We start from the raw sequence: 22,551 nt of genomic DNA, 5'->3' as shown, positions 1-22,551 counted from the left end.
CCAGTTCACAGCCTCAAAAAGCGGGCTACGCAATCTCACCTCTTTTTGGCCCCCCTTTTTTGATGCGGTTTCTGCTTGTTTTGATTGATGATAGTTATTCCATTCCCGGTAATCAGTGCCGGACCTGGGAGGCGATCATCTTGGAAGCTTCTTGGTTGGAAGGGTTGCATTCAGAACCATTCTCTGGTCTTTCTAGGCGGTTCCTGGCCTAGCGTAGCCGGATGCCATGTCCATGGGCAATTGGCGGAGAACCTGGAAACAGACGTCATGTTCACAGGCACAGCGATAGGGCAGATTAACGAGGGGTTTTGGTATGACAACACCCAACTACTGTGCACAGGGACGCAGCTAGAGAATTGGGGGACCGCCAGAGCCACGAGATTGTATGTTGTGTTATATTTATGCCTCGAAGAACCAGAGGTTATATCCACTCGTCCAAGGGGAAACAGCTTGGCCCGTCGTGATACGAAGATGCTCCACTGTTGCCATTGAGGGACCCTGGAGCAAATTGTATACCGATCCGAGTGGCTGCCCCTTCCGGATTGTCGGCGCTGGGCACGAAGAACAGACGATACGTGTATTGCTGGGCAGAGGGTCGGAGTGTCTCCTGTCGGAACTGTATTGACACATCGTTGCTCTATTTGAGGGGCCCGAAGCCGTTATGTCAGGATTCGGGTGGCGGTGAGACGACAAGCTCAAGCAGCAGCGTTCTTGGCGCCGAAAAGCGAGCGTACAACGATGCCAGGTTGCCGAGAAACAACAACTTGAGAGGGTCGACTGCCGAGACAAGACCAGTCGACTCGCAAAAGGGCGTTAAGAGCAACCGCCTCGATCTGACGAGACGAGCTACTGCTGAGGCTAGATAGCACCATGTAACTGACAAAAGCCGAGGTGTTGGACCGACAAGCGGCAAGCTGACTAGCAAGCGGTGCTGTGGTGATCAGAGTTGAAGATGAGCGATGAGCTGACAAGAGTATGCAGCCCGCTGGCGGCTCCTCGTCTTCTCCAATGGGAAGGCTGTTGCTTTCCTTCCTGTCCAACTCTGAGACCGTCTCGGAGAACAGTTGCATTGGAATGGTGTCGTTGCTTTTGGTCACCCTTTCCTCTTGTAAGGGTTGAGGCACTCGTGAGACATCCGGAACGTAGTCCAAGTGTGGTGAAAGATTACGAGCGACACAAACAAACGCCTGGTTTGTTTTGATATCAGACGGCGAGGAGCAGAGCAGGCAGTTGGGGGGTGCGCGGGGATGAGGCCTTGCGGTCAGGACTCAGGGTGCCACCGAGACGCCTCCGTCGGTGGGAGCTCTTGGATCCCCTGTTGACAGCGGCGCTGTCAGCGAACAAGAAACCTGAAGTGCACACATAATGCCTCTTTCTGCAGTGTGTCGATCGGGATTCCAGGGCGGGCGAATTGGATAAAGCGAGGGTGTTAGGAAGGGCCGGGTAACTGCGCTTCCAGGGGGTATTCCATTATTCCAAAGAAAGCAAAAGAGGTCAACACGACGGGCTAAGGCCAAACGAGAGGTGGGCAGTGACGACGGTGGTCAATGGCAGATGCTGCGCCCAGCACAACCCCTGTTCCCAGTCGACTCCGGCCGCTAGCTGCCCCACTCCAAACACCCTGCAGCATTCCTCGCGCCAGTTCGGTGCCAGAGAGCCAGCCATAAAGTCAAGCTCCCCAGAGGCTGCAGATACAGGTGGCCTTCCTGACTCCATTCCCCTTCCCATCATCAACTCGACTCACCTGTTCTTGCTTTTAGCTTTGGAGGCTTGTGAAAGCACCATCCCGTGATACCCACCCGCTCACCCCGCGCATTCTCATCTTCGCAATTTCCGGTTTTTACTTTCGATCCCCTCGTTTAGCTGGCAGTCGGTGACAATGTGGTACGCAGCCCCCTTCCCGAAGCCAGACCCGCCCGTACCTTACCATACACTGACTCTGGCCTCGCAGTGGCATTTTCGGTTACGTGAATTACTTGGTGGAAAAGGACAGGAAGTTTATCATTGACACACTCATCAACGGTATGTGTCTCTGGTCATTCGTTTGGTTGGGCGGGAATACGACGCCGCTGCTTCCCCCACCTCGGCGTTTCACCCAGAAACAGCAACGAGGCACAACAAACAGGATTCAACGGATCCGTCAGAGAGTGGGCTGTGGCTGATCTAGACTTGTTGCGCCAATGCAGGACTTTCCCGTCTCGAGTACAGAGGGTACGACTCGGCCGGTTTTGCCGTCGATGGCGACAAGAAGAAGGAAGTCCTTGCCTTCAAGGAGGTAGGCAAGGTCGCCAAGCTGAGGCAGCTTGTTGATGAGAGCAAGCCCGACCTCTCCAAGGTCTTCGACTCCCACGTCGGTATCGCACACACTCGCTGGGCCACCCACGGTCCCCCCTCCCGTCTCAACTGCCACCCCCACAGGTACGTCCATTGCAACCCCTCCGCCTTGACTTGACCCCGACCTGACCATTTGATCGTCTTTAAGGTCCGACCCCACATGGGAGTTTTCCATCGTCCACAACGGCATCATCACCAACTACAAGGAGCTCAAGACTCTCCTTGAGGCCAAGGGTTTCAGGTTTGAGACTGAGACGGACACAGAATGCATTGCGAAGCTCGCAAAGTATCTCTACGACCAGAACAGGGGCATTGGGTTCACCGATCTCGCCAAGGCCGTTATTAGCGAGCTGGAGGGCGCCTACGGTTTGCTCATCAAGAGCGTGCACTATCCCCATGAGGTGATTGCCGCTCGCAAGGGTTCTCCCTTGGTTGTCGGCGTCAAGACGCAGAAGCGCATGAAGGTCGACTTCGTCGATGTCGAGTACTCGGACGACAACACCCCCCTCTCCGCCGAAGCCGCCTCCCAGAATGTTGCGCTCAAGAAGTCGTCTGTCGCCGGTGGCCTCCTCTCACCTAACGGCCTGCTTGGAGCCCCCGACAAGTCGCTCCTTCACCGATCGCAGTCCCGCGCCTTCATGACCGATGATGGTCTCCCAATGCCCACCGAGTTCTTCTTGTCGTCGGATCCATCGGCCATTGTTGAGCACACCAAGAAGGTGATGTACCTCGAGGACGATGACATCGCCCACATCCACGAGGGTTCTCTCCACATCCATCGCCTCAAGAAGGCCGATGGAAGCAGCAATGTCCGTACCATCCAGACCCTTGAGCTCGAGCTCCAGGAGATCATGAAGGGCAAGTTCGACCACTTCATGCAAAAGGAAATTTTCGAGCAGCCCGAGTCGGTTGTCAACACCATGCGTGGTCGTCTTGACATCGGCAACCAGACAGTAACACTCGGTGGTCTCAGGAGCTACATCGCCACCATTCGCCGGTCCCGTCGCATTATCTTCATTGCTTGCGGTACTTCCTACCACAGCTGCATGGCTGTCAGGGGTGTTTTTGAGGAGCTTACCGAAATTCCTATTGCTGTTGAGCTTGCCTCCGACTTCCTGGATCGCCAGGCGCCAGTATTCAGAGATGACACCTGCGTCTTTGTGTCCCAGTCTGGTGAAACAGCCGACTCGCTGATGGCTCTCAGATACTGCCTCGACCGCGGTGCCCTGACTGTCGGTATCGTCAATGTTGTTGGTTCCAGCATTTCCCTCCTCACCCACTGCGGTGTGCACGTCAACGCCGGTCCCGAAATCGGTGTTGCGTCCACCAAGGCCTACACCTCGCAATTCATTGCCATGATCATGTTCGCTCTCTCATTGGGCGAGGACCGTGCTTCCAAGCAGAAGAGAAGAGAGGAGATTATGGAGGGTCTCTCTAAGATCAGTGACCAGATCAAGTCCGTCCTCTCTCAAGACCAAAAGATCAAGGCTCTCTGCGAGAGCACCTTCAGAAACCAGAAGAGCTTGCTCCTGCTCGGTCGTGGCAGCCAATACAGCACAGCGCTGGAAGGTGCCCTCAAGATCAAGGAAATCAGCTACTTGCACTGCGAGGCCGTCATGAGCGGTGAGCTCAAGCACGGTGTGCTCGCCCTTGTGGACGAGAACTTGCCCATCATCATGATCCTCACCCGTGATGATCTCTTCAAGAAGAGCTTGAACGCCTACCAACAAGGTTTGCAATCCCGCTTTCATGACCTATTCATGTTTCTCATGCTGACGTCACATTTCCAGTTACTGCTCGTGGAGGCAAGCCCATTGTTATCTGCAACGAAGGCGACGAGGAGTTTAGCGAGAACCAGGCCGAGAAGATCGAGGTCCCCAAGACGGTTGATGTTCTCCAGGGTATCCTCAATGTCATCCCATTGCAGCTGATTGCCTACTGGCTCGCTGTTCTCGAGGGTCTCAACGTTGACTTCCCTCGTAACCTGGCTAAGTCGGTTACTGTCGAGTAGAGTGTTGGCAGCAGCCGGCACTGGGGGTGGAGTTGTATGTGTGTAAGAATACGGATGCTACCGTCTGTTAATTTCCCAAGCCAACTGGCGTTGGGCGGAAACGGGGGGTACCCAAAAAAAGGATATCAGGTGTGGGTGGTACACCGATGCTTTTCAAAGACTTGTTGTCTGTACTGGTTTTGGCGTGCCAAAGAAAGCGTATTTTTGTGTTATTTTCGCCCCATGTCGATTTTTTGTTAGGGGTTTACAAGATAGTGGGATACATATCTAGGAAAGCGAGTCGAAATAAAGAGACATGAACAGCAAATTGGAGAGCAAATCTGAACATTTCTCGTGATGCAAGGTTAGTCGTAATTTGAACCGGTGAGCCATGCTGGCACAAGCTACTTTTTGCTCAGAATCATTCATTCGTTTGCACATGCTTGCTGATAGTACAAGGCGAAGACTTGTCCATCCATTTCTAAGAACCCATGCTCCCATCATTGCTACAGCCCAAGCCCAAGCCTTAGACAGTTTGAGTACCATACCCCTTGATCCGCTCAGCAAACGCCCAACTCTGCTTCTCGAGCTGCTGATCCTCCTCGAGCTCAATCCCATCCTTGTTCACCACCGCAATGGAATACCGATCCAGCGACCTAGCATCACGGTAGAAAAGCACCTTCATGCACTCCTTGACCACCTCCACCGCCTGCTCCCTCGTAAGCTTGGCAGCGTCCTCCTCTGTGCCAGCGTACTTGCGCATAATGGGCTGAGCCAACGCCGCGCCAAACCCGGTAGCCAACGACGGGGAAGTGAAAGATGTTCCCCTCAAGTCAACAGAAGCGAGGAAGGGCTTCGATTCCGAGTCGAGCCCGGCAACGAGGATCTGGTTCCAGAGGGGGTCGAACGAGTTGCGGCGTTGGTACATGAGCTTTTGGAGGTACTTGAAGAGGTTGGCTGCGTTGAGGTGGCCGGGTTTGGAAGAGGAGGATTCTTCGTCGTCTTCGTCGTCGAGGGTTGGTTCCACCTCGTAGGATTCGTCGGTGGCTAGCTCTTTGAGGTGGCGGTCGAGGAACTGCATGTCGGAAACGTCGCCGCCGAAGCCGATGACGGTTGTGTCGAGGAAGGTGCGGAGGCGCTTGACGTCGGTAAAGCGGGCTAGAGAGCCGTAGGAGGCTGGTTTGGGGAAGGGGATTGTTAGTTGGGCGGTTGCTGGGGTGGGTTGAGGAGGCGAAACATACCCAGGTTGTCGGCCGCCATAACGACGCCGTCCTTGTACTTGATCGCGATGACCGAGGTGCCTGTTACGACGGGTGATTGTGTGACGGTTCTGGGACCGCTGTTGTTGAGGTAGGAGGCATCGTAGGCGCCGTAGACATCATCTCTGGGCTTTGAGAAGCGGGAAGGTTAGTTTGTTGCCGTGGTGGGCAGTGGTGGATGTGAGGGGACATACACGACCCCAGGCTTGCGGGCGGTGATCCATGGGTGCGGTGGGTTGTGGAGGGTAGTAACACAACAGTGGTCTGGGGAGCGGCTATGAATTCGGGTTTCGATTTGTTTCTCGAGAGCGGTTGGAGTCTGTTTCGTCGTCGGTGATCACGTTGGGTTGGTTGATACGGGGAGCTTGTTCGATGATGTTGGATTGGGGCTGGAGCTCCCTGTAGCTTCGCGTCCAAGTGCTGCCTTCCTGGCGGGTGCTGCTTGGTCAGTGCGGGCCTGCGCTGCCAAGGCAAGGGTGGGTGGCTGACAGCCTGAGGCTGGATGGCTCAGGTTCAACTTCATCTGCCAAGGCTGCACGTGATACCCTTCTTCTCAAACATACAAGAGAACCATCAACTTTGAGCCGCAATTCCATTATTCCCAAACACGAAGACTCATATTTTCTAAACGAAATTGGCCGCATATTATCTGCAAAAAAATGGGTTTGGTAGTATACGAAAGTAGTGACGAGGACGAGGAAGCCCAACCGCTCCCCGAGCCTCAGGTGAGTTTTTACACTCTCGCAACCATGCATACTTCCACTAACACGCGTTTTTGAAGGTCACAAAACCACCAGTCAAACCCATCGCACCAGAAGTTAAAGATGCGCCCCAACAAACACCCTCGTTCCCACCCAAACAACCCTCACCACCACCTCAACCCTTGCCCCCGCCATCAAAACAGTCACCACCCCTCGGCCCCGTCTTAGGCCCCGCCCTCGGCCCTTCCCTCCCACCATCGAACACCCTCCCCGAACCAGAAGACATGGAAATGACCATCCCCCTCGACCCCTCCGCCCCCCCTCGATCCCCCTACTCCACCAACCGCGCCCTAATCCAAGGCCTCACCCTCCCTCCCAATCCCGACACCTCCATCCCTCCCTCCCCGCCCCTTTCCCCAGCCCTCCTCCCACAAATCAACTCCCTAACGGCCAAATTCGACAACTTCCTCAAACTCAAACGGGAGAAAAACATTCACTTCAACGAACGTATCGCGCAATCCCACGGCCTGAGAAACCCAGCAGTGATGGAGCAGCTGCTGACGTTTGCGGGGATCGGGACGAGTTTTGACGGGGATGATGACGGAGGGAAAGGAACGGAGCAGTATGCTACCACCCTGAGCAAAGAGCTCTGGGATCCGCTGACGGGGTTTCCCGGGTGGGCGTACAAGGATGCGTTGTGGAAGGCTCAGATCAAGACTAGGAAGGAGAGGGAGAGGGGGAGGGGGGAGAGGGTTGAGTTTGTGAGCGCTGGGACAGCGACGGCGGGGGGTGATAGCGGGGTGTTGCCAGATTTGAGGACGGGTTTGTCGGGGGAGGAACGGTTTGGGAGGAAGAGGAAGGGGAGGTATTAATTGACGTGATGGGATGAAGGATTGTGATAGGTGGGTTGTGCATACCGAAGAGAAGCATCGGTGGTGCGAGATTTGAGGAGTTGATATACGGGGGGGAATGGAAATCACGATCAGGGTGCCAATGCGTCCGGCATATGTTGAAACAGAGCCTGAACTGCTGCTCGGCTGCAGAAGTGTCATCGTAATCCTAGCCGTCAGGGCCAGTTATTCTGCACAACTCGATAAAAATTTGTGGAGTGATAAAAGTAAAAGTGTTTTGCAGCAATATCATTTGGGCACCCTCGGTGACTTGTGATGAAACCGGTGGCTATCAACGGTAATGTCTTCTTCCTGGCAACGAGGACCATCATCTTCCTGCCCATGTCCCATTCCCGTCAACATCAGACGGGGTCAACATCAAACGGGGTCGATGATGGAAGGGATGACGTTCAGCATGAAGACTTGGTCCGGAGGTAGGCAGGTAGGTAGAGCGAGTTTACAAGGTTGGCTTCAGCTCTACTGCACACCTAGGTAATGATAACGTGAGCAGCCAGGGTGATATAAACTGATGCAAGGCCATATTAGTTCTCAGATAGACAAATCTTTAATAGTCACGTAAAAGATAGGAAGCATGCGTGTCTTGAAGGCCTAAAAGGCGTCATGTTGTTGGTCAGTCAGTGTCGCCCACCGACTGGCAGTGTTACAAGGACTGCTGACTTATATATAGCCAGCCCATCAAAAAGTACTACTGTACATACCCCCGCCCCAAGACCCCCTATCTTCCCATAGCTACAGTCAGACTGAGGCTCCCTTCTCCAAGTTCAATTCATGAACTTCATTTGGTATCTTTGTTTTTCCACATTACTCATCCCATCGCAGCAAAAAAAAAAAAACCATACAGTGGTATCTCGGCTCCCAGAAACAACATCAACAAAAAAGCAGAAAGGTATTAACACAGAATTCCATCCGTTCGCCCGGTCATTACAAGTTTTGATATATGGCAAGGTGCTCATCAGGACTCATGACGGCCTGCGACTTAATCAGAATGGTCACCGCCGCCGAGGCCGCCGCAGGGAATAGTGAGACCCAAAGACCGCTGAATCGTGCCGCCGATATCGATAGGAATGGTCTGGGTGTCTGCAGCCAAAGCGTCGGCGAAGTAGGGAAGGTCTTGGCCCTTGTTGTTGACGGTCTTGCCACGAATTTCGAAGTCGAGCCATCCATTGTCCTTGTCGCAAGCGGGAGACTTTCCGAGGGCCTCAAGTACGGGTGCATTCTCAATGGTGGCGCGCATGTCGGCCTTGGTGACCTCGCCGGCCTTGAGGAAGAGGTTGTCAATATAGACGGTGCCAATCTCCTTGCCGTCAAGGTAGTTGTGGAAGGTGGCATTGCCCTGGTGAAGGATGAGTAGACGCTCAAGTGATGGTAGAGATGACTCGGTCAAGACTTACAAGTTCGAAAGACACAAGAGAGCGGTTGGGAATCCAGGTTGTTGCGTTGAAGTTATACACGGGATCGAGGTTGATTTTGGTCTCGTTGACAGAAGTGCCCCGAAGCATCTGGAGGCCGGGCATCTCGATGGTCTTCTTGAAAGTAACGGGATAGCGTCTAGAGATGCCCTTGACGTGAATACCAGTCTCACCCAAGACGGTCACTCTGAGGGTCTCGTTGGCGAGCAGCCATGTGTTGAAAGTGGTCAGGGCATCCACATCCTTGATCTCGAGGGTCTGGGTAACCTTGACCTGCTGAAGGGCCTCGCTGGTGGTCTCGGGGAAGTTGATGCTGGCGAAAGGAATGTGCGAAGGGATATCCTCGAGGTACATGACCCCGAGGAAGGGCTCAATGGTGGCGTGAACCTTGCCATCACTCTTGATGGTGCTGTCGATAGACATGGTCATCTTCTTGGTCTGGGTATCGGTGACAGTGATGCCGTTGATAATGAGCTCGGCTTCATCAAGCTTGGACTGAGCAATCTTGGGAACGGCGACCAGGAGACTGGGTGATGAATCAGTAAGAATTGGCCGCGAATGTTGGCAACGGAGAATGGGCAAACACTTACATGACTGGCACAAGAATGACAGTAAGAACGATGAGGACGATCAAGTACACCCACCAGAATCTGACGCAGTGTCCTACACATCCGCGTCTCCGCGGCTTCTCAACAACATTCTCGCTAGTGGTAGCGATGGGCTTGTCGGCGTCGGCCATGTCGGAAGTCTGTGACGGATCTCGATACCGGTTCTCCTCAACCTGCAGAAAGAAGGATGCAGAATGGGTGGATGGACGGGAGGGTGAAACGGTATGAAGAGGAAAGAAGGGGGTTATAAGAGACGCGGAAGGACAGGGCTGACCACTTATAAGTGTGTCATGAACACAAGAGCTCTGAGTGGTCGCAAAGAGAATTGGGGACGCCGCACAGGGGAATTGCCTGTCGGCGGGCAAGCTTGCAAGTCGGGAGAGCAAGGGCCGGGGCCATCGTCGCTTTCTGTCGCTTGCTCCCCCGTGATGGCAAGGTGCGTTGGTCTGGAGGACAATGGATCCTGGTTGCCACCCGCTGGTAGGTCTCGTCTTGACCACTCCTCTAGCCTGTTCAAGTAGGTCCCCCGAGCTATTGCCCAGTTGACCTGGTTCCCCCGCAGTCTTCGTTGCGCCCTTGTCGCGCCCGTCATTTCATACCCTAACCCTTTTCAGCTCCAAGATGGCCAGCGCCCCTGAAATGTTCCGTGGGACATGGCTAACCGTACCGAGAGCCAAGAGATCAGATCAAAGCCACCTACCTCACCGACGTTTCTTTGATCTGAACACAAAAACACATCAGCTGGTTCGGTTTGTGATGTCAGTGAGGCCTTCCTCTCGTACAAATCCGGACGCTTTCTCCTTCGCGTTGAACAGTCGGTTGGGCCTCCCCATCAATTGTCACCGACGCCAGGAGAATGGGGTGTTTTCTCAATGCCCAGAGATCTTGGCCCGAGACTGACAATGCGGGGAATGTGGAGGAAACGGGGCCAGGCCATAGCTTGACATGCTGGGGCGACTGCTTCCGTATCCGTACTTGCTGCCGTCGACAGTGTGAAAGGATTGGAACCTGCGAGCACCAGTGGGGAAACGCCTCACGAGGAGGCGTCTCTAACCGCATGAGGTCTAGCAACGCTCTGCATATGCAGGCTGCTCAGACCTGACGAGATTGCAGCAGCTCTTGTGTTGGCAGTTTGCGCAACGTCTATCTAAATCGGCTTGACTCGAAGGTATTCTTACACAACTATCGTTGCTCGAGTCCATCAGCCCGGCTACTTACTCGGCACCTCTAACACACCGTTGCAAGGGCGGCCGTGGCAAGGGTCCTCTTCTGAAAAAACGGTGGCACTGTCGAGATTTGAGGGTCGAGAATCTGGACGACAACGGACGTGACTGCCAAAACGAGGATGATGCCAAGAGATCATTTCGTGGCCTGCCCCCGCATTTTCTGGGGGAGAGGCGTCAAGGGGGACCTCTTCCCCGTCTGCAGATCCCTGCTCGACAGGGAAAGGCCCTCGGCATGGATGGAGCACATGAAAATTTTGGGTCTGCTCCACCGAAAGCGACAAAGCTCAACACCTGCATTTGGCCGCGAGAGGCGTGAAGCAGTGCTCACTATTGGGTACAGAGGCACTTTTGGAGTCGCACAGCCAAGCTATTTCTCCAATAATCCTCTCCAAGAGTGAAATCTTGGTCAAACGTTCGCCTATTTATCAGATGAGGGGCCGGGTATCATTTTGTCAAAACTTGCATGTGAATCTCTCCCTCAGCTCCCTCGACTATTTTCTCTTCGCCCTGATCACCATCACTGCCGATTCTCAACCAGTTTTCTAGCGACTCCACGGAAGAGTTCAACAATTGCGTGTCCGTGGAGCGCTTTTTGCGAGCCGATACCGTCTGTGTTGTTGAGAGTGGACCAGTGGAGAGGTGTCCACGCGATCCACTGGGAGATTTGACACCGAAGCTTGAGTCCTCTTTCCAGGATGGAAGCCTGTGAGTGGTCGGCCCGGTTCCAGTGATGCAACCACAACGAAATTCTTTGATGGCACGCACGAAGCCAGCCGCCGATTCGACTCCTGCCTCTCAGAAAACCCGGTTGCAACGTGGTAGTTTTGGCAATTTGCGTCTCTCAAATACGCAGTATGCCGTTGATTCAAGTGGCGTTTGGGTTTTCCCTTGAACACTTCCCATTCTCCCTCTTATCCATGTGGGTGCAGATAAACCAATCAAGTTGATTCTGTGGTGTCCAGCTTGGATTTTGATACCAAATATTGGCGTCACCTTTTCATCTGCCCTTGCTGAGCTGGAAGCTGTTGTGGAAAAGGGGAGGAGGTGGCCATCATGAGACCAGCTCAAATCCTTGCAGATTTGGCACCCGCAGAGCCTCGAACAGCCGTCTTGGCTACATCTGTGCCTCATGCAACAACCCGACGGCACTGCTTGATCGAATTGACATCATGTGAACATCGGACTAACCGACTGACTTTGAATAGCTGCCATCAGAAGGCCATCGCGAGGTTTTGCAGCACCCATTTGAATATCTCGCATTACAAGCCAGCGTTGTACACACACGTCCCAAATGAACGTGCTTGTTCGAAACGTTCTTCTTCCAGGTAATTGTCTAGAACCCAAAAACACCCGTCAAACCACATGCCGCCTCGGCTAGGACGAGATCGTCATGCAAAGGGATCTACAACATGCTCAACCCAGCTTGGCACACCTTCCCCCGCAAAATCGCCTACAGCTTGGCAGCACGAGACGTCCACAACCCCGTGCTGTCGAGACCAGCCCCGCCATCGAAGATGTCCCGCTCGACCATCCTGCTGTTGATCTGCGATCACAAGATTATTAGTTCTTCGTCAGGGGCCCCTTGAAATCCGGGCAAACTCACAAAGCGTGGCCCAAGCTCCGAGATGTCTTTTGCGCCCATCATCTTCATGCACGTCTGAATTTCGCCTTGGAGAACTGATGATCATGTCAGCACCCTCACGACCAAAGAATCCACAGCAATGAAGGCAAACTCACTTTCGAAAGTCCTCTCCACCCCCTTCCACCCGCCAGCCCCTAACCCATAGAGTGCAGCCCTGCCTACGCCCACCGCTTTTGCCCCTAGACACAAAGCCTTGACCACATCCGTCCCCCTCCTGATACCCCCATCCACCCAAATCTCAATGATATCAAACACTTCTGGACAGTACTTCTTGCATTCCAACAGCGTGTGCACCGCCGGCGGCGCCGTATCCAACGACCTACCCCCGTGATTGCTCAAAATGACCGCCTTGACCGTCCCCGGATGCTTCTTCGCATACTGCGCAGCCAGGTAGACATCCTCGTGCGTCTGAATCCCCTTCAGAACAATAGGCAGTTTGGTATGCTTCGCCAACCACGGCAAAGTCGTATCCCACGTCAAATCAGCCGCCGTGCCAAAGAACAGCTGCTGTCCCACACCACTATTCGAATCCGGCCTCTTCTTTGCCTTTTCCTTTTCCTCCTCTGATTTTGATGCCTCGATCAGCAGCTCCGCCTCCAACGCGGCCTTTTCGTCATGCTCCCTCTTGCTAGGGACAGGTGCGTCAAGAGTAAGAACAATGCACTTGTACTGCGGCAGTTTGGCTATCCTCGCCAGCATGGCCTCGGATTTAGCACGAGCGTTCTGTACGTAGAGCTGCCAGCCAAAGATCTGATCCGGTTTGGCGTCGGCAACGATTTGCTCCGGCGACATGGAGGCGTTGTGGGAGACGAGCTGCATGGCCCCGAAGCGGGAGATGCCTTTTGCTATTCCAGCTTCTCCGTCCGGGTGAGCCAGCCGGGCCATGGCTGCTGGGGAGACGTACAAGGGGGTGGCGAGCTTGAAGGCGCCGCCGAGGATGGAGGTGGTGGTGTCTGCTTTGGTGACGTCGACGAAGACGCGGGGGCGGAGGAGAATGTTGCGATAGACGGTATTGTTGTATGTCTTGGAGATGAGGTCGTCGGCGGCGGAGAAGTAGTAGGCCCAGCATTTCTTGGAGACTTGGGTTTTGGCAACTGCTTCGATTTCGTCTAGATTGAGGAGGTGGTGGAGTGGCGGGGGTGGGCGTGCTGCTTCCTGGGCTGGGTTGGCGGTGTTGGACTGGCGTTGGAGTTTTTTGAGGCTCTCGGGGTCGACGATGCCGAGTTTGGCGGTGGGTGGGAGGTTGTCCTCGAGAGTGCCTGGGGGGTGGATAGGGTCGAACTCGGCGGTGGCGTCCCGGCCGGCGAGCTGGAGAATGATTCTGGCGCCTCCTGGGTGGGAGGGGAGGAACTCTGTTACGTCGTAAACAGCGCCATGGAGGACTACCCAGCAGCTTTCTGCGGTGTTGTGCTTGGCAACTGGATCAGCGGTCAGCAATGCATTCACCTGTGTGTGGTTGATTTGTTTAGACATGCCTTCTTCTGCACTGAAGACTTTGGCCATTGTGACAACTCGCCTTCTGGGCTTCGTGGAATGATTTCAAAGCAAATAGCAATGTTGACAACTATACGGAGAAGATTTTATTATTTATACGTCAACATCCCTCAGTCACCAACGGGATAATGTCACGCGGGAGCGGGCAAACCCGATATCTGGCTCAATTAATGCGCTGGTGAGTGATTGGAGGACGGGTGCTGTTGCTCTAGGGGACCCCACTGTACCCGACAGTTGCTTTTTCTGGGGAAAGTGACGAACCGGACAGCGGTCCGGGGTTGACATCTAGAACTCCGACAACGGCGGACGGACCGACAGTTCGCTGTAATGCTTGGCCGAAGCTGCAGTTGCGGCTTGGCGATATCAAAGTGCAGTATTCTTCTGTTTTATACGCAGTAGATGGGCTCTTTTCCCTTGCATCAACAACAGGTGCCGTCTAGGTTGAATGATTCATAACGAGGGCTGGGTGACGACACTAAGTGCAAATTGTCCTTCTGCTGTGACTAGAGTGCTCCTGTCACCGAGCTATTGCTCATGGTTAGGGGCTCTTGGGGAACGTTCAGCAGACGTTATCACCATGTAGTCCCATCTAAACACTGTTGAAGTTGAATCTCCAACCCCGGGTTGTTTCAGGGAAACATAAAACTGCTCATGTGATGTACCTAGTTGACCATGTGGATGCTCGAGTTCATCTCCGGAGTTTCTGGAGGATGATATACAAGTAAAATATGTGAACGGTAATAGGCATTGACATGCTACAAGCAGCGAAAGCAAGAGACCGAGAAATAAGGCTCAGAAACATCGAGATCTTTTGAATTGCCATGAAAATGAGACCTTGGTGCTTGGTGAGCAGATAGGTCCACTTCGCTGGGCAGGGGTTCCGCTGTTAGCGCGAGGCCGACACCTCAGCTAGCTCCCCGCCCCCACCCTTCCCAACGGCAGCAGACCATGGACCACATGAACAGCCATCAACAACCTGGAACTTGCAACCTTGCGCGTATCATCAAACATTGCTCTTTTTACGGCGCATCGAACTGTGATCATAAACTTGCCTCTGGAATATCCTTTCGACAGTTTCAACGAGGCGCTCAACAAGCTGGCTGGATAGCCAACGAAGGAGGCGCATCCCCGCGTCATCATCACCCCGTCAGTTCTCCCCCCGCCGCATTCTGCCCCCGAGATCCGAACCATCAATCAAAGCTTCAGCTTCCACTTCCACCACCTCACAACCCCTCGAACACGTGTCTCTTGATATCGCTACTGCCCCCTTCCGAAAACAAACCTGGGCCATCGCATTTCCAAAGCCCTTGCAAAGATGGCAGCCCGCCAGAAGCTGCGCATCCTCTGCTTTGGGGACAGTCTTACAGCAGGCTATTCCTACCTAGGCTCCGCCTACCACCCGTACCATTTCAAGATGGACCAGATGCTGGCGATGGCCTTTCCTGACTACGAAATAACCACCGTCGAGCGGGGGAAGTGCGGGGATATGGTCAGGAATGGGTTCCTGACGAGGATGCAGGAGTGCTGTTAGTTGCTCTTTCGTTAATGCTTCACAATTGCCAAAATGGATGGACTTGAACACACAGCTAACACCCAAGGTTGAGATATAGTCCCGCCTGCTAAAAAGGACGACAAGCCTCCGTTTGACTGGGTGATTGTTTTGGGAGGCACAAAGTATGTCTACGTCCCTATGGTAGACATGGTTGATGAGGTCCGCTGACGAAGTATCAAGCGACATCGCGTTTAGAGTACCACCGCAGGAAATCTTCAAGAAGTTGACTGAGGTCTGGGATATACCACTTCGACGTGGATGTAAAGTCCTGGCCCTAACAGTCCCCGATGTGGTGGGCGACAGCAAATTCAAGATGAGGGGCGACGCGGATAGGAAAGTGCTCAACGAGCTGATCATGGGTTACAAGAAGCCCAACTTGTGGGTTCAATCGTCTACCACTTTTTGTTGTCTTACCTAGCTGACTTAGCGCAGGCACGTATACGATCTCCACGATGCTATCAGCTTGACGAAGATGTCCTCGACAGACAGGAAGACTTACAGGGACGACCAAATCCATTTCACCCCAGAGGGCTATGACCTGATAGGTAACAAAGTGGGCATGGCCTTGGTGAGCTTACTGGTTAAGCAGAGGGTGGCGGATCTTCCTCCCGCAAAGAGACGGCGGATATTCAAGAACGATGACAAGCTCTTCGAGGAGGAGACCGGCAACCCAGAGAGCCTCGACGGGGGCTATGTCGTGGTTCGGCGAACCGATCTGGACTAGGCGCCTGCTTTTTTTTCTTTTTTTTTTTTCGGATTTCTATTTCTGGTTATACATGGTAGTGGCGGACAGCGTTTGGCTTTCTAGTCTCAAGAGAACAGGGTTGGCATCGGCGTATTTCGAGTTACGGTAACGGTTGGATAGGTATCTCGGGGGTAAGTAAATATGTGTTTTATATTCGAATTCTTCATTATTCATCTATGATCTAGACATTTTGCCCACAGACAGGGCATGTCAGTACACCATTCGACCAGCTACATGTCCCAAACAGCGGGACGATGCGGCTCGCTTGCTATAGACAGATGCGCTTCTTCTGACATTGTATCCCCCCTTTCATACGGCGATCTGAGTGGCCACAAAATCTGGAAACTCTGCCTGCAGGAGGTCTGTCACACGCTCGACATCTTCGGCCAAGGCCTGCACGTTGCTGTCCCACCGCCGGATCTCCTTTCCGACCTGTGCTGTTGTGTGCCCGCTACCATGCTCACCAGACGCCTCACCCATTTCAAAGTAGATGATCCGATCAATCTGATCGATAGACCCAGTCAACCGCCCTTGCTCTATCATCTTTGCCGTTGTCTCCTCAGCCTTGTCCCCATCCAACCCCAGCAACAGCCCCAACTCGTCAAACCCAATATTCGTGTACAACCGCCCAGCACTCAACAAGTTGTGCTCCACCACAGCCCTGGCCAACACCGTCGACCCGTCCGACGTCTTGGCCAGCTGATGCGGCGCCAACGACTGCGCAAACTTTTCCACCTCGTCACTCGACAGCAGCCTATCAAAGAACATCTTTTCCAGAATCCCATACTCCTCCAGCCCCGCTGACCTCTCATCCTTGTGAAGCCTGCCCAACGCCCTGCTCCTCAACGGACCGGCCGGCGCCAAGACCGCGCACTTGATCGCCATGCTGAGCGTGTGCAGCCTCTCCTCCTCAGCAATCGAAGGCGAGAAGCTGATGTCGTGGTAACTCGATGCCGCCTGCAAGAACTGCCTGTTGGAATCCTGAATCCGAGCGGCGCTCAGCTTGAAGTGGAGCATCATCTCCGGATCCGTGTCTCCAACCTTGTGCATCACGTTCTTGAGCTTGTTGAGGTATGCCTCAGCGGTAGTGCTATCATCTTCCTCCAGGTGGTTCCTGACAATTCTGATCCATATTTTGGCCTTCTCGCGGTCTGACACGCGGCGCTGGGAGGAGTCGAGGGGGATCTCGGCGAGGATCTTGGCGGCGGCGAGGAAGTCCTCGTTGGTTTCGTGGGCGGTGGCGATGAGCTCGCGGAGGGCCGAGGCTTGGTCGACAAGAGAGGAGGAGAGGGACGGGGTGGAGGAGATGGCGCGGACGATGTGGGTGCCGACGTCGATCCAGGACTCGTGGTTCTGGGAGTTTTTGAGGACGTTGATGAGGTCGCTAAGGACGGCTTTGGTGGTGACGACGCCGTGGGAGGCGGCGAACAGGTCGTCAGTGATGGCTTTGAGATCGGTGCTGCGGGCTTCTGGGGGGGAGAAGTCGTCGAGGCTGTTGAGGAGGGTTTTGTAACCGATGACGGGGTTCTCTTGGGCCTTTGCGAGGGCCTCCTGGACCTTGGGCGAAACCATGTTCGGAGGTCGAATTGGGTAGCTGGAATGACGAAGTTACTTGGGTTTGGGGCTTATGACGAGGTCGAAATGTTGGGTATGATAAGCTGGCTGTGATGAATCGGACCTGAAATTGGTTGGTGACAGCAAGGCTGAGAGCGTTGTATGGATGGAAGTTGAAGCTCAGCCAGCCCGACAGTGGGGGGACTGGAAGCTGTGTGCTGGAGTGTGCAGCCTCGGGCCGCTTGAGTGGGATGGGGCGGGGTTGTGGGGAAACGCCAAGCCCAGAGCTGTCAAACCCCGGGGAGTGGGGTTTGACATGCGCATTTGGGTCCACCAATGGAAAAGGAAGGGGGCTTCCGTTTTCCAATTTACCTACAACACAGCACGTCACGCAAAGGGGAATCTTGTCTGAGAAGAAAATTCCCTTGGTATTTTACATTCATGTTATCTATCATTATCGTTTGAGACTTTCCACCCGCCGCTGCTTTGGTGAGCAAGCTTGATGAGAAACAAAGACTCACTACTCATACTCATCATATTCTATGTATTATTAGGTATTCATCTTCATCAGATCCAACATTAGGGCTGCCGCCCACCCATCAACCCCCGTAACAATATTAGTGGGCAGAAGAGCTCTCGGCGGCATACTTCCAATACCGCTCGGCAGAAGCTCTACGGAGATCCTTGCCCTTCCATGTCATGAACAAAAAGGTGAGAGTGCAGCCCAAGGCAAGGAAGCCAGCCATGATGAAGCAGTTTTGGAGACCCATGTTGGTATACCAGGGCGTGATTCCATAGGCAATGGCGAAACCCATCAGGTTGCGGACCAGGATAACAGCGGTGGTGGTGTCGCCCGAGATATCCTTGTAGCAGTCAATGTTGTACGAGAGAGCAACCGAGCCACCAGCTACGACACTGGCAGTCAGAATACCGAGACCGACGGCCAAAACTGCCCAGTGAGCGTGATGCTGGGCACCAACACCCCACATGATAAGGCCGATGGCTCCCAAGACAGCCGTCACAAGAAGGGGCCAGAGACGGTGCTCGGGCTCACGGACGCCGTTGTTCCGGCGGGCAAGCCACAAGGTGAACTTATCGGCAATGGAACCAGCCCAGTAGCAGCCAATGGCCGCGCCGACGATGGGACCGGTGTAGATGGTGCCGACAAGACCGGAAGACCAGTTGTAGGGAGCGTTGGCGAGAACAGGGCTGGCAGTTCCGTTCAGGACTTGGTACCAGCAGAGGTTGATGCCGTAGATGAAACCGGCCCAGAGGACGATGGGGAATTGGTAAAGGTAAATGAAGGGCATATACATGGTCTTGAGCATGTGTTGGTAGGTTGGTCGGCCGTCCATCTTGCGGAACCACACGAGTTTCTGGGCGAGGGTGGGCTTGACGTAGATGGCAGCAGGAGATTCGCTGACGGTCTGGCTCGAGCTGCTGCTCTTCTCTCCCTTCTCTCCGGCATCGGTGGTGGGAGCAGCAGCAGCAAGCTCATCCTGCTCATCCTCCAGACCCTCCAAACCCTGGCGGAAATACATGGTCTCCTCCATGAAGAAAAACATGATGATGAAGGCCACGGCAGCGAAGATGGCACCAAAGTACATGGTCCACTTCCATCCATACGCCTCGTTGAACCAGCCGCCAATCAAGGGAGCCAGGAAGTTGGAGCCGAAGAGCGAAAAGACGTACACGCCCATCATGGCACCGCGCTCATGGGCAAAAAAGACGTCGGGGATGCTGACCTCGGGTAAGGCCTCGATAGGTGCACAGAAGAACCCAAGGATGATACGATGAGCGAACCATTCGCCGCCCGACTTGGAATAGGCTGTCCAAACCATCAAGGGCACGGTAGCAAGGGTCGAAACGAGATAAACACCACGGCGGCCATATGTCAAGGCAATGGGCTGCCAGAACAAGCAGCCGAAACCAAGCAGCAAGAAAGCGTAACCGGTACCCTCGACAAGTGTTGCAGTGGAGATGCCGGTATCCGCGGTGATGTCGGCGAGAATCGAGTATTGGAGGGTCATAGGAAGTCCAGTGCCGAAGGTGTAGACCACAACCATGGCGAGAGCCAACATCTTGCGGCCTCTGCTCCAGTTGAGAGGGTCCTCGGGATCATCGCTAGGACGGGGAACAAGCTGGATCCCGTCCCGCATCTTTGCGCCGGCAGGCACCGCGCCGGAAACATCGACGAGGTGGACGGTGCCGGGCACCACGGCCGTATGCTGAGTAGCCATCCTGAGGGGTGTGTCGAGGTGGATGAGCGGGCGTTGACTGGAGAATCACAATCTTCATTGGGGACAAAACGTAATGTATTTATAAACTGCATTTGTGCTACCTTCTTTGGAAGAGACATGGGAACCACTCGCCGTTATCTCAGCACTTGTCAGACACTGACAGCTACACAGACCTCCAGGACTACCGCTAGGATCCTGCTGTCAACCATGCTGACCACTTAGACACGTCTTGGAAGCCTAGTTATTCTCCGCTGTTATCGGATAACGAGGCACGCTAGGAACAAAATAACTGGCACTGCAAAAGTAAGTCAACGGAGGACCGTATCTTCAATACACGTCAAAAGATAATTAATGAGGCTCGGAGATGGATAATAGGCGTTCTTACTATCCTTTGACGTCTATTTCCTTTCTTTCAAAGCCTATTTTTATGGTGAAGATGCGTAAGTTGACAATCATTCTACGTTTTAGTGGCTTACAATCCAGGGCATGTGAGGATTCCCCAGATCTCCACTTAAATTCCGAGACATCTCCCTCTTATCAGATATGTCGGCTTCTCAAGCAGGATCATGGAACTAAACCACCGGTAGCTCTTGGCAGTGAACTACACACCACGATCCCGACTGGAAGGGAACCAACCAGCATCAGCCGAGCTTGCATATCGCGGGAGGGGATCATCATCGTCCCCTCGACTGGCTTTCGGGCAGCTGGTATCGGGACAGCTCCAGCCCAGCTCCCCACCGTGCCTATCTGGTTGATACCCCCTCACGATAAGCCAACTGAACGAGATATCCAAGTTTCATCAACAACGCGTGTTGTGTCAGGTATCACGATGGTATCACCGGGTTCGGTATCCAGAGGACAGATTTCCCTATAGCAATACAGCAGTTCCCAGGTCGATAAATGTCGAAGACCCGTTCGCACCTGGCTTCCAATCACCAGTTCAACTCATCTCATCATCTTTCAACCCTATCTACTCAACGATCTACCCCTTGTCATTTTTCAACATGTCTTCCAGACCGCTTCCTGTTGTTCAGCGGGTACCCTTGCCTCAGGGAACCCCTGAGTACGAGGCTCTGCGCCAAAAGTATCTTTCCGAGCTCGAGGCCAGCATTCCTGACGAGTACTACCTACCCCAGTCACTGATTGACAACCCTCCACGCGACGTCACCTCCGTACCAAGAGAGTGCGGTATCCTGACTGCCGAGGAAATCGACATTACCGAAAACTACGATGCCACTGCCTTGGCCGCTGCCATCGCTTCCAAGAAGTTGAGCGCCGTGGCTGTCGCCACCGCCTTCACCAAGCGTGCTGCCATCGCCCACCAGCTCACCGGCTGCTTGGTAGAGTACTTCCAAGGCGAGGCCCTCGAGAGGGCGAAGGCCCTTGACGAGCATCTGGAGAAGACCGGCAAGACCGTTGGTCCTCTTCATGGTGTTCCTATCAGTCTGAAGGAGCACATGCCCATTAAGGGTCACTACACAGCCGTTGGTTTCCTCGACACGCGCCACATTGATGACTATGACTGCCAAATGGTGGCCATCCTTCGCGCTGCAGGTGCCGTCTTCTACTGCAAGACCAACCAGCCCCAGGGCATCATGCACCTGGAGACCGTCTCTCCTCTTGGTCGCACCCTCAACCCTCACAACATTGATCTGTCGGCTGGTGGGTCTACCGGTGGTGAGGCGGCCCTGTTGGCCATTCGCGGCTCCATTCTTGGTATCGGTACCGACATTGGCGGTTCGATTCGCGGGCCGGCTGGATTCTGCGGTATCTATGGCTACAAGTCGACATCGTACTATCTCCCTACCAAGGACTTCCTTGTTGGTGGTTTCGCTGCCGAGCTGACGGTGCTCTGCTCTACCGGCCCCATGGGCCACTCTTTGAGGGATATGGATCTCTTCTGCTCCGTCGTCAAAGCCTCGAACCCGCACATTGAGGACCCAGCACTCATCCCTATCCCGTGGACCGGCACTGCCACCGCTCCCAAGACCACTCCTCTCAAGGTCGGCATCATGTGGAATGACGGTGCCATCATCCCTCAGCCTCCTGTCAAGCGGGCTCTTGCCTGGGCCAAGGAGCAGCTAGAGACCAAGTTCCCTGGCAAGTTCGAGGTCAAGTCCTTCGTCCCTTACCAAGCGGCCGAGGCCATGGTCAACATCCGCAAGGCTTATTGGCCCGACGGTGGCAACGCCGTCAGAGCTCACCTTGCTGCCACGGGCGAGCCAATGTTCCATCTGACGGAGTGGATCCTGAAGGACGCCGTGAGCGAGGAAGAGCTCCCCGTCTCCAAGGTGCTCGAGTACCGTGTTGCCCGTGATGTCTACCGCCAGAAGTTCGTCGCGGACTGGAACGCGCAGGATGTCGATGTGGTCATCTCTCCCGTTTTTGTTGGCCCGGCTTGTGAGCACGAGACTGCTTTCTACTGGAACTACACCGCCCTGTGGAACTACCTCGACTACCCCGGTGTTGTCTTCCCCACCCCCATCAAGGCGCTCAAGAAGGGTGCCGAGGACTACGCTCCCGAGGACGCCACTCCTCTGAGCGAGCAAGACAAGCACACCCGGGAACTGTGGGCCAAGGGTGACTTTGAGAACGCCCCTATCAACTTGCAGATTACCACCAGAAAATATCATGACAACGAGCTCTTTGGCGCGCTGGCTGCCCTCCAGGAGGCTCTTGCCCTCCCCTGAAGGGCGTGTTGATTGGAGGATGAGAATTATGATGACGAGACAAAACACAATATTTTAATTTTTTTTTTTGTATGTAATTAGATACCTGAGCATGAATGAAGCAACTCGCCTTGTACCCAAGCTTTTGGCTCCCTCCCATGCGGTCCAAGATAAAAATCCTCCGATTGGACCGTCTCATCCCTGCCTAATCTGATGA

At 54.1% G+C, this 22,551-nt stretch overlaps 10 protein-coding genes across 10 annotated transcripts; 5 read left to right on the top strand and 5 right to left on the bottom strand.

The window, feature by feature from the left end:
• The first annotated feature begins 550 nt into the window (after nucleotides 1–550).
• On the top strand, nucleotides 551–4,721 carry GFA1 (glutamine--fructose-6-phosphate transaminase (isomerizing)). The gene is made up of 5 exons (XM_062875106.1): nucleotides 551–1,884; nucleotides 1,952–2,022; nucleotides 2,187–2,418; nucleotides 2,483–4,065; nucleotides 4,125–4,721. The coding sequence occupies exons 1-5, from the start codon at nucleotides 1,880–1,882 to the stop codon at nucleotides 4,343–4,345; spliced, it is 2,112 nt and encodes a 703-aa protein (XP_062738340.1). The 5' UTR covers nucleotides 551–1,879; the 3' UTR covers nucleotides 4,346–4,721.
• PRE4 (Proteasome subunit beta type-7) lies at nucleotides 4,677–6,025 on the bottom strand. Its single transcript, XM_062875105.1, has 3 exons — nucleotides 5,778–6,025; nucleotides 5,566–5,713; nucleotides 4,677–5,500 (listed from the first exon to the last, which is right to left on the bottom strand). Exons 1-3 carry the CDS (start codon nucleotides 5,805–5,807, stop codon nucleotides 4,851–4,853), a joined length of 828 nt encoding a protein of 275 aa, XP_062738339.1. The 5' UTR covers nucleotides 5,808–6,025; the 3' UTR covers nucleotides 4,677–4,850.
• QC761_118210 (uncharacterized protein) lies at nucleotides 5,731–7,378 on the top strand. The gene is made up of 2 exons (XM_062875104.1): nucleotides 5,731–6,308; nucleotides 6,365–7,378. The coding sequence occupies exons 1-2, from the start codon at nucleotides 6,243–6,245 to the stop codon at nucleotides 7,154–7,156; spliced, it is 858 nt and encodes a 285-aa protein (XP_062738338.1). The 5' UTR covers nucleotides 5,731–6,242; the 3' UTR covers nucleotides 7,157–7,378.
• A 373-nt stretch (nucleotides 7,379–7,751) lies between these two features.
• QC761_118200 (uncharacterized protein) lies at nucleotides 7,752–10,465 on the bottom strand. The gene is made up of 3 exons (XM_062875103.1): nucleotides 9,195–10,465; nucleotides 8,587–9,130; nucleotides 7,752–8,528 (listed from the first exon to the last, which is right to left on the bottom strand). Exons 1-3 carry the CDS (start codon nucleotides 9,341–9,343, stop codon nucleotides 8,172–8,174), a joined length of 1,050 nt encoding a protein of 349 aa, XP_062738337.1. The 5' UTR covers nucleotides 9,344–10,465; the 3' UTR covers nucleotides 7,752–8,171.
• A 1,423-nt stretch (nucleotides 10,466–11,888) lies between these two features.
• Nucleotides 11,889–13,583, bottom strand: QC761_118190 (uncharacterized protein; the record flags this gene model as incomplete). The annotated part of the gene is made up of 4 exons (XM_062875102.1): nucleotides 11,889–11,981; nucleotides 12,042–12,115; nucleotides 12,176–13,498; nucleotides 13,556–13,583. The coding sequence occupies 4 exons, from the start codon at nucleotides 13,581–13,583 to the stop codon at nucleotides 11,889–11,891; spliced, it is 1,518 nt and encodes a 505-aa protein (XP_062738336.1).
• A 955-nt stretch (nucleotides 13,584–14,538) lies between these two features.
• On the top strand, nucleotides 14,539–16,165 carry QC761_118180 (uncharacterized protein). The gene is made up of 4 exons (XM_062875101.1): nucleotides 14,539–15,100; nucleotides 15,185–15,248; nucleotides 15,307–15,504; nucleotides 15,559–16,165. Exons 1-4 carry the CDS (start codon nucleotides 14,890–14,892, stop codon nucleotides 15,848–15,850), a joined length of 765 nt encoding a protein of 254 aa, XP_062738335.1. The 5' UTR covers nucleotides 14,539–14,889; the 3' UTR covers nucleotides 15,851–16,165.
• A 15-nt stretch (nucleotides 16,166–16,180) lies between these two features.
• CSN4 (COP9/signalosome complex subunit Csn4) lies at nucleotides 16,181–17,443 on the bottom strand (the record flags this gene model as incomplete). The annotated part of the gene is made up of 1 exon (XM_062875100.1): nucleotides 16,181–17,443. One exon carries the CDS (start codon nucleotides 17,441–17,443, stop codon nucleotides 16,181–16,183), a length of 1,263 nt encoding a protein of 420 aa, XP_062738334.1.
• Nucleotides 17,444–17,866: 423 nt separating this feature from the next.
• On the top strand, nucleotides 17,867–19,179 carry QC761_0020590 (uncharacterized protein; the record flags this gene model as incomplete). Its single annotated transcript, XM_062872069.1, has 2 exons — nucleotides 17,867–17,884; nucleotides 17,980–19,179. The coding sequence occupies 2 exons, from the start codon at nucleotides 17,867–17,869 to the stop codon at nucleotides 19,177–19,179; spliced, it is 1,218 nt and encodes a 405-aa protein (XP_062738333.1).
• On the bottom strand, nucleotides 18,043–19,665 carry QC761_0020580 (uncharacterized protein; the record flags this gene model as incomplete). Its single annotated transcript, XM_062872068.1, has 1 exon — nucleotides 18,043–19,665. One exon carries the CDS (start codon nucleotides 19,663–19,665, stop codon nucleotides 18,043–18,045), a length of 1,623 nt encoding a protein of 540 aa, XP_062738332.1.
• A 1,004-nt stretch (nucleotides 19,666–20,669) lies between these two features.
• Nucleotides 20,670–22,355, top strand: QC761_118150 (uncharacterized protein; the record flags this gene model as incomplete). Its single annotated transcript, XM_062875099.1, has 1 exon — nucleotides 20,670–22,355. The coding sequence occupies one exon, from the start codon at nucleotides 20,670–20,672 to the stop codon at nucleotides 22,353–22,355; it is 1,686 nt and encodes a 561-aa protein (XP_062738331.1).
• Nucleotides 22,356–22,551: the final 196 nt, after the last annotated feature.

Source organism: Podospora bellae-mahoneyi, assembly GCF_035222275.1.
Source record: "Podospora bellae-mahoneyi strain CBS 112042 chromosome 1 map unlocalized CBS112042p_1, whole genome shotgun sequence".
Classification (NCBI taxonomy): Eukaryota; Fungi; Ascomycota; class Sordariomycetes; order Sordariales; family Podosporaceae; genus Podospora; species Podospora bellae-mahoneyi.
The sequence above is the reverse complement of the archived record's forward strand: the minus strand, read 5'-3'. Positions and strand labels throughout refer to the sequence as shown.